At 33.9% G+C, this 9,839-nt stretch overlaps 1 protein-coding gene across 1 annotated transcript; it reads left to right on the top strand.

Annotated features, from left to right (window-relative positions):
• The first annotated feature begins 2,526 nt into the window (after positions 1-2,526).
• Positions 2,527-9,571, top strand: LOC135687642 (proline-rich protein PRCC). The gene is made up of 7 exons (XM_065204250.2): positions 2,527-3,140; positions 4,226-4,285; positions 5,230-6,027; positions 6,854-6,901; positions 7,453-7,590; positions 7,995-8,060; positions 8,638-9,571. Exons 1-7 carry the CDS (start codon positions 2,658-2,660, stop codon positions 8,722-8,724), a joined length of 1,680 nt encoding a protein of 559 aa, XP_065060322.1. The 5' UTR covers positions 2,527-2,657; the 3' UTR covers positions 8,725-9,571.
• Positions 9,572-9,839: the final 268 nt, after the last annotated feature.

Raw genomic sequence — 9,839 nt, 5'->3', positions numbered from 1 at the left:
TATCCATTTATATTTTATTGGTCGTCACATTCGGTTAGGGGTGAGCAAGCCTCCATACTTTCTGAGTAGCCAATGAAAACGATATTAAAGATTCTCATTCCCACAGTCTTACAATGAAGATAACTGAAAGAGTCTTGTAGAAATTGTCTGACCATAAAAAATAATAATTTTCTAGAAAAGAATAACAATGAGCAAAATTATGTGGTTATTGCTGTGCCAAGAAAGTAGAGAATAACTGATAGATAAGATAAATTCAGTTTGGTAAGTCGAATTAGACCTGTGAAACTCACAAGTAAGATATTTCTCTTATAACCGCTACAACAATTGGCCTAGTATCTTCTCAAGCCTTGCATCTCTTAAACGCAAAATTTCCTCAAATAATGTGAATGCCTTCGTATCTGCTTGACATTTTAGATATACCAAAGTAGTGCTTGTAGTTGGCTAAAAGACAGGGAAATTTCAACTCCGTCTGCTTATTCCCTTTCAGCACTCTTTCTTGAAAGCACTTCTTCCTATCTTAAGAAAATTTGACGCCTTACTTGAAACACTACTAGTTTTACTAGAGCAAGTTCAGTCATCCCAGACCCCCTGGTCATATTTGCGGGGGCCGTGACCTCCTGGCCTTTTATTGTGCGTCACATGCAAGATAGAAGTCAAAGAGAAAACAAGTAAGCAATAAAGATTTTATTAGCCTCTTTTAATAGCTGATGTTAACCTGCGAGAAAGTGGAGTAATTCTTAATTTTGTTGTTAGAGGTTTTGCCCACACCCACGCACCCCCTATTTTTACGCCACTGGTTTTACTTTTTACCCCTCTTAATGCAGTGTGGGCGGAGACTTGCTTGACCAAGAAGGGATCTTGAGGTAGTATGAGGATTAAATTGTCACATATTATAGAAATTAAGTAACATTTTTAGGATATGTTACATGAAAGTTGAATTGGATTGAATTGAACTGAATTTCGTCATTTTCAAAGATGAGTTGGATTGAATTGAACTGAATTTCGTCATTTTCAAAGAAAAATGAAAGTTGAAAAATGAAAAAATAAGTGAAATGAAAACTGAAATTGAAATATGAATTAGCTAGTCCCAGGCCGTTCTGCGTCTAAGATTCAAATTTGAAATTCCAAATTGAATTGAACTGAATTTCGTCATTTTTAAGGAGAAATGAAAGTTGAAAATTGAAAAAATAAGTGAAATGAAAACTGAAATTTAAAGATGAATTAGCTAGTCCCAGGCCGTTCTGCGTCTAAGATTCAAATTTGAAATTCCAAATTGAATTGAACTGAATTTCGTCATTTTTAAGGAGAAATGAAAGTTGAAAATTGAAAAAATAAGTGAAATGAAAACTGAAATTGAAAGATGAATTAGCTAGTCCCAGGCCGTTCTGCGTCTAAGATTCAAATTTGAAATTCCAAATTGAATTGAACTGAATTTCGTCATTTTTAAGGAGAAATGAAAGTTGAAAATTGAAAAAATAAGTGAAATGAAAACTGAAATTGAAAGATGAATTAGCTAGTCCCAGGCCGTTCTGCGTCTAAGATTCAAATTTGAAATTCCAAATTGAATTGAACTGAATTTCGTCATTTTTAAGGAGAAATGAAAGTTGAAAATTGAAAAAATAAGTGAAATGAAAACTGAAATTGAAAGATGAATTAGCTAGTCCCAGGCCGTTCTGCGTCTAAGATTCAAATTTGAAATTCCAAATTGAATTGAACTGAATTTCGTCATTTTTAAGGAGAAATGAAAGTTGAAAATTGAAAAAATAAGTGAAATGAAAACTGAAATTTAAAGATGAATTAGCTAGTCCCAGGCCGTTCTGCGTCTAAGATTCAAATTTGAAATTCCAAATTGAATTGAACTGTTTTTTATCATTTTTGAAGAGAAATGAAAATGAAAAATGAAAAAATAAATGAAATGAAAATTGAAAATGAAAGATAGATTAGCTAGTCCCAGGCCGTTCTGCGCCTAAGATTCAAATTCGAAATTCCAAATTGAATTGAACTGAATTTCGTCATTTTTAAGGAGAAATGAAAGTTGAAAATTGAAAAAATAAGTGAAATGAAAACTGAAATTTAAAGATGAATTAGCTAGTCCCAGGCCGTTCTGCGTCTAAGATTCAAATTTGAAATTCCAAATTGAATTGAACTGTTTTTTATCATTTTTGAAGAGAAATGAAAATGAAAAATGAAAAAATAAATGAAATGAAAATTGAAAATGAAAGATAGATTAGCTAGTCCCAGGCCGTTCTGCGCCTAAGATTCAAATTCGAAATTCCAAATTGAATTGAACCGAATTTCGTCATTTTCAAAGAGAAATGAAAATGAAAAATGAAAAAATAAATGAAATGAAAATTGAAAATGAAAGATAGATTAGCTAGTCCCAGGCCGTTCTGCGCCTAAGATTCAAATTCGAAATTCCAAATTGAATTGAACCGAATTTCGTCATTTTTGAAGAGAAATGAAAATGAAAAATGAAAAAATAAGTGAAATGAAAAATGAAAATGAAAAATAGATGTCGCTTAGCTAGTCCCAGACCTTTCTCCGTCTCATGTAATGGCAGACTCACTTTGTGTGAAACGTTGTTGATCGTCTTCTGAGTTGCTGTTTGGTGTTATCAGCAAAAATTATGGCTTTGATTGGAATCATCTAGAAAAGACATGTCTCTTGTTGCATATGAAAGCAGTGGAGAAGAGAGCGAAGGGGAAGAGCTAGAGGAAGTGCGAGATGCAAGAAATGAAGGGCCTAAGTTAGACTCTAAGGATGAAACCAAAGGCAACGGACCTGTAAAAGTTCTGCACAAAGGGGTTAAGGCTGATAATACATCGCCAGCAGATGTAACTCCACTTTCACAGAATGAGGGCAATGCTGAGAAACCCAGGAAGGGAATTTTCTCATTCTTGCCCCCTCCAAAGAAACGATCTGTTGATTTCACCATCGATGAGGAAGACGATATTCCATTTAAAAGGAGCGAATTAGGAAGAGTAAAGGAGAATGTAGACTCATTAGATCATGTCAATAAAGATGGAAGTACATCAAAGTCTGAAATTTATAACGGAACATCGGCAAAACTGAATTTGCCAAAACCAAAGCGTGTGGATGACAAGCAAAAACTAAAAATTGCTCTTCCAAGTCTGCCAGATGTAAGTATTCAAATGTGCAGAGAGTTACAGCATTTGTCAAAATCTTTTGTTTTTTAATGTTCAAACCCTTTATAACCTATAATATGGTGTGCAAGGATTTTATTATGAATCTATAAGATTTTTATAATAATGAAAGATATACAGGAACAAAGCAATACGACAAAGAGAATCCAATGTCATGAGATAAAACTTTCAAAATAAATTATCCTTAAATTTATCTCGTGACATTGGATTTGCGTCGTCATATTGCTTTGTTCCTGTATATCTTTCATAACAACACTCATTGCAAGATTCACAGAATCTGGCGGACAGCCTATCCTACGGTTCTTCCTTCTTACACATTTTATAATAATGCTATTGTAAGTTCTGCGTGCAATATCAAATTTTGGCATGCAGAGTAAAAGCTTTTGTCTGGAAGCTTTTGTGTGCATCTGCCATACTCTACAGACTGAAGTGTAACACAGAAGGATTTTGAACTGGTAAACTGAAGTAAAGTACAATAGAATGTAAACTTTGTATCATTTTGTAAAATATTTTTAGTATTTTTTGGCAAGTATGGATCAAATCCATTAGGTACAGGATCAAAGACCTTTCAAATGGCTGAATCAGAACCTGGAGTCTTATCCTCTGAATTTTAGGTTCATTCTCTGAAAAGGAGGTCTCACTCATAATGAAACCAAACCATGAAAAAATGTCTGATAGTTTTTTTAACCATTGCTGTAATGGTTTTTTTAACATTGCTTTAAAAAATTGCACCAATAAATTTGTAATTTGATCAACTCATAATATTCTTTGAGTGTGCGAAACAAAACGATTCTCAAGATAATATTTCTATTATAGTATTTCTCCTAACTGTATTTATAGTTTATTAAATTTTAATAATTTGAAGACGCTTGAAGGCACTCAATATTGTTTTCTTTAAACATAGATAATTAATCAATAGAGTCCCAGTGTGAATTCAGTTAACCCTTATGCTGATTCAAGTACATCATGGTAGCCATTGATATATGCCAAGCATTTTATTTGCTTTGAAATTGTGAATTTTTTCAATCTTTAATTTGACAATGTTGTAATTTGGTTTTTAGGATGATTCTGATTCAGATGACGAGGGTGCAAAAAGAAAACCTATAAAGTCTTCGGGAAAAGTAAGAATACTTGATATTGTAATTTTTTTAACTCAACATTAGGCACTCTTAAAAGGCTCTTGTGCCAATGGCATGCATAGCAACAGCTGTCTTGAGTAATGATTGTGTCTTGCATTTTCATGCCGTACGCAATTAGGCCAATTTTCAAAATATTGTTGCAAAGCATGCTGGTTGCACAAGAGCCTATAAGTCATTGCTGAATATGAATTTTTCAGTTAAAGAAATTTTGTACTTAATAATCCCTAGTACCTTAGCAATATTGAGAAGAAAGCATCCCTGGTTTAAGGATAATTAAAGTCAGTATATATAAATAATGTTTTTTCCAAGTTTGATTTTGTAGTTTTGTACAAACAGTGGAAATGGGCTGAAAAGATAAGGCAATAATAAAAGACACACACTTCTAGCACTTAGGCCTACTTCCAAGTAAACTCCTACTCAATACAAGGCTACTAACAATGAACAAACAACAATGATGTAGGTAACATGGGCATCATATTTTTTCACATCAAAAATTTTATGTAATCAGGCATTTTCACTTTAAAAAAATTAAATCAGGTTTTTTAAAAGCTACATATAGATACAATTATTCTAATGTGCCATTCAAACATATAAGTACAAAATATCAAACCACGTTTATAAAAAAAACTAGTCCTTATTATTAGTTGATGAAGTAGAAAATAACAAGAAAATTGATTACAAGAAGGTATTAATATGATCTATTTGGAAATATATAAAAATATCTCTTAATCTCTCTTAATGAAATGAATTTCTTGATTGTAATGGTAATACTATCCTACATTAGATATATAGACTGTTTTGCATTGGTTTTTGTTCACCATAGTGCTTAATTTTATTCATATGCTCATTGCTTACTTAGTAACTGTCATACAGGTATCAAATGTTTTTAATTTTAAATTAAACTAATCCCTGCTCTTAATTTTTAGATTGGAAGTGGATTATTAGGCTGTCTTCCACAACCAAAGCTCGGGCCATCTTCAACCAAAGCTCCAACAATTCAATTGAACCAGAGAAAACCTAGCAGACTTCTTGTGCCATATACTTTGTCTAAAAAGAAAGAAGAACAGAACTCAAAAACTGAAAAACAGAATGTTAAAGACAACGAGAGTGATAGTGATGATGATGGAGCAGCGCAAAGTTTTTTCTCATTTGGGGAAAAAGAAAGCAATGCTAGCAATATTTTGACAGACAGTTATGAAAGGACTAACAGTATAGATAGTAAAAAAATTATATCACAAAGTTCCCAAAAGACTAGAAGTACCAATGACAAAGAATCAGATCTTTCAAACCACATACCTAGGAACATTACTTCTGCTAAAGCTGTAAGCATTTCAAAAAGTCAGATGCCAGCTGTTACCAAAGCTGTGACCTCTAAATCTGCTACCCCTTCTGCAATCCACAAACCAGTGTTGAACAAGAGGGATGAATCTGTAACAGGGCCATATCCTTCAAAATCTATGCAAAGTTCTGACATTGAAAGTAATGTGACAGGGCCTTATGAAGACTCTTCAGTAGTAGGCCCATATGGAGGAGATACTTCAGGTTATGAATATGGATCTTGTAGTTCCTCAGCTAACCCATATGGTGGTGTTGGACCTTTCAATCCTGATGCACCATCATATGGTCATGTTGGTACTGGTGCTAATTTTGATTATGGACAGGACCATGGGCAAAAAGCATATTTAGATCCACAGCCAAACTACCATCATTATCAAGGAGGTTATGTGAGTTTGCCAATTAGCTTACCTTTTTATCATGTCTCTTTGTATTAGTGACTACAGTTACAGTAGTTTCAGACTTTGGGAAAGGCAGCTTAATAATGAAACTTATAACCATGACCACAACAAAAAAACCATTGTAGTTCTTTAGCTTGAATCCATTTGACAATTCCTTGTTACATCATGAAAATCCGATTTAATTAGACATTACAAAGGTTTCAAATCCTTTAGTTAAACAAATCCATTATATATTAGCTTGAATCTATTTGACAAGTCCTTGTTGCATCGTGAAGATCCGGTTTAATAAGACAATACAAAGGTGAAACGTTTCAACTCTAGCTAGTGTTATCTTCAGTATAAAATTACAGGCAAAAAACTATAAATACAGAAAGGCTAACCAAAGGGGATCATAAATAACAGTAGCTGTAGATCTTGGCTTATCATGCTTGCTTACCTCCACACTCATGCACACATCTAACCTTTTATGATTGTTCAGGAGAAGAAAATATCAACCCTTTGTTTTGAAATAATACCGTCTTAAACCAATCAGTGTTGTAGGGTCATAGCACATGCACATTAATAACAGTATTCACACAGCTGTTCTGTCTGCGACCACACAATTCTTGAACTTCCTGCCAGGGCTGCAAGTGATGATGCGAATGTGCAATGACCCCAAAATGGCAATAACCCTGAAACGTTCATCTCTCAAACAAATGAAGAGTGTCAGATAAAATGCTTCAGTAGGTTCTAAGATCGTTTGGCCTCCTTTTACCAAAGATGTTATTTTCAGCCTATGGATTGTTCATTCGATTTATATTCTTACAAATTTTAGGAATCTACCAACACTGCATTGCAGCATGAGAGCATTGATGCTGATCAGGTATGTGCAAAACATTATTGCAATTGCCAATATACTTTCTTTCATGGAGGGTAATATATTTGCTATTGACATCATCTGAATTGAAAAATTCAAATGGTGCTAGAAATATACCAGTTTTTTAGCTAATTACAATGTAGCATGATTGTGCCATGTTTATACAAAGAAATGTTAATGACAGAAATGAGAAACTGAGGAAAGGTGTAAATTTAGTATTAAGTTTTGGAAAAAAATTGTTGAATTTTCTTTCCAATATTTTAAACCTCTCAAAAATCTTTTGTCTTTGAGAGCAAAGGAGAAACCATAAGTGCCAATTTATATTTGATTTTAAAAGTAATAACAACCTTTCTGCACATTTGAGTGTCTAACTTTACCTAGAGAACAATAAGCTGAAGGTTGCCCAATTTGTTATCTCCTTGTTGAGATACCTGTGAAAGGAATTTAAGCAAATTTTACCCCAAGAAAGAACCTCCCGATGCTTTCAATATTTTCAAGTATACAAATCAAGTGAATATTTTTTCTTGAAGTGCGTTCTTGTTTTATTCCTTCCATAGCTAAGACGCCTTCAAGGAAAACGCGAGCGCAGATTACAGGAAGCTGATTTTATTGATATCCATGGCGAAGAGATGAAATTTGACGAGTCAACAAGACTGAAAAATATGACTGAGGAATCTTCTTACAAATCTAACTTGGTATGATGACGATTGACTGAAATTGAAATGATAAATTCGAAAAGTATATCTAGTGTGTCATTTGTATGGCAATTCAGATAGCCAGTTCCTCGACATCATTGTCGAAAGAAACTAGCATGATGCTTCATGAAGTGACCCTGATCTAAAAGAAGAATTATCACAGTTTTCATCTCCATATTTAATCGCTTAATTAGCTTATTAGCTATATGTTGGCGTTAATTAGCTTATTAGCTATATGTATTTTTTTGTTCTTTCTTGCCAACGTTAATAATCGTTAATTATAATAATAATCGCATTTAATCGCTTTTTATGGCATTTCATCGCATTTAATCGCATTTTATCGCTATGTCTATATCCTATTGAAATTTTTCATATCTTTTAATTTCTCGTTTTTCTCTTTCTAGCCAAAGAACGACATGCCAAGCTCCCAACAAAGAAAAAAACATCAGATAACTTATCTCGCCTTTCAGGTAACTGAAATCTTTACTTTCATTCACAGTTTTAGCGAATTTATGTTTTTTAATTTGTAGTCTTGTTTTATGCCCCTGTTGTTGAAAGTCAAGAAACTAAAGGGAACTTTGATAACAACATATGTAACAGGGTCAAGATGAACTTTTCATTGATTCCCTAATATTCCAAAAAACACTAGAAATTTCCAACAAAACCTTTCTTTTTAATGATGATAAACACCACTAAGTAAACTTCTTATTTTTCTTAACAATATCTGCAGTCAAACATCACCTATTATAAAAATGTCACGAAAAGGTAGAAGGAATACAGATCGTACTTTAGCAATTTTTTAGTTCTTTTTTCCAAAAGTGTGCGCTTCACTAGTAATTTGTTTTTAAACAATCGACAATTTTTATCCTTCGATTTAGTTGTTGAGCCAATGCGAGAAAACGAGTTTCTTTCTGTCTACAAAAATCGGGATTTTTTCATGTAGACGGATTCAAAACGCTTTAGCAGAAAGACGTTCTGGCTTGCCCAATGATTGTCAGAAAGGTTTTTACTATAAGCTAATTGATTAACTGGTTGTTTCATTTCCAGGCTAAAGAAAGGGAGGCTGAACTAAGGAAAAGCTGGGCTGCGAATCAACAGACGAAACGGCAAACACAGCAGAAGTATGGGTTCTAGCTACGTCACTGGTTGTCGATTACCAAGTAAGAAATATATTTCGACTGGTTTCGCTTCGCTTGCTATGAAGCTTTATCTCGCTTTGAAGAACTGCAAGGAGAAAACATAGAACTGACTGCACAGAAGAACGTTCCAACGAATGATAAAAAACAATTAAAAGTGTAGGTCTTCAAAATGGGCGGGGAGGGGGTAGGGTTCGCGATTTCACATACTAGCGCAGAGATGTAGATGACGATGAAAGACCAATGATCTAGATGTCGTGTATTTGCTGTCGATTGAGCTACTTTTTGTTTCGAATGCTGAAACTATGAACCTATTAACGTGTGTTTAAAGTTTTTATCTTTCTTGACAGTCCCGCCGATAACTTTTTTGGAGCTTGGGGTATTAACATGTAGCGCCCGTGATGACGTCATTAAAATATGATTCTTGCTGTTTTTGTTTTTGTTGAGAGGCAGCTAACTGTCGTGCCCCTTCCCCAGGCCGGTTTGAGGAAGAAACACGCATAATTACACTGAATATTCGGTTCTTATGCCAATATATTGAATTTAACAACATGATGGACAATAATCTCCACAACTTACAACACGCACGTATTTCTATTACTTCGTGTAACGCTGTTAACGATGACGAAATCGATTTGTTATCTTGCTATCTGCAGGCCTTTGTCAAAAATATACCACAGATTTGAAATCCTTGTGTTGAAATTAGTCTTTACTGAAAGTTTCATGTCTGTTAGACTTTTTAGTCGCGATTTAGCTACTCTGTTCTGAATATTAAGATGTTTATAAAGATTCGACCGGAGTTTGTTACTGCAATTAAATGTTATCACTGCAGCAGCAAATGTGAAGGAGACGCTAAATTTTGAAAACATCGTTATTTGTGGCCTGACTGTCTAAACAAATTTTCGGCACAGACTAACTTGAACATAAAGTTTCTGCTTATATGATCCATTTTTGGCAAATATAAAGATTAAAAATGGACAACGCTGAATGGGAATCTTGAATTATTGTTGTTGTCGCCCTTCTGTGTCACATAGTAGAGCGTAAACTTCACCCCTGATTTATGCATTTTTATTAAAGAGCCATCCAGGGTGGGTCTTCAAATTTCTTCTTAAT

The sequence above is a fragment of the Rhopilema esculentum genome, chromosome 20 (genome assembly GCF_057945365.1).
Source record: "Rhopilema esculentum isolate cy_ngs chromosome 20, ASM5794536v1, whole genome shotgun sequence".
NCBI lineage: Eukaryota > Metazoa > Cnidaria > Scyphozoa > Rhizostomeae > Rhizostomatidae > Rhopilema > Rhopilema esculentum.
This window is presented reverse-complemented; position numbering and strand designations above follow the sequence as displayed.

Excerpts from the sequence above, each read along its gene's own strand:
- LOC135687642 (XM_065204250.2), top strand. The coding sequence starts at position 2,658 with ATGTCTCTTGTTGCATATGAAAGCAGTGGAGAAGAGAGCGAAGGGGAA. Across the intron at positions 6,028-6,853 it reads ATCATTATCAAGGAGGTTAT|GAATCTACCAACACTGCATT; the intron begins GTGAGTTTGCCA and ends TACAAATTTTAG. Across the intron at positions 8,061-8,637 it reads TAACTTATCTCGCCTTTCAG|GCTAAAGAAAGGGAGGCTGA; the intron begins GTAACTGAAATC and ends TTTCATTTCCAG.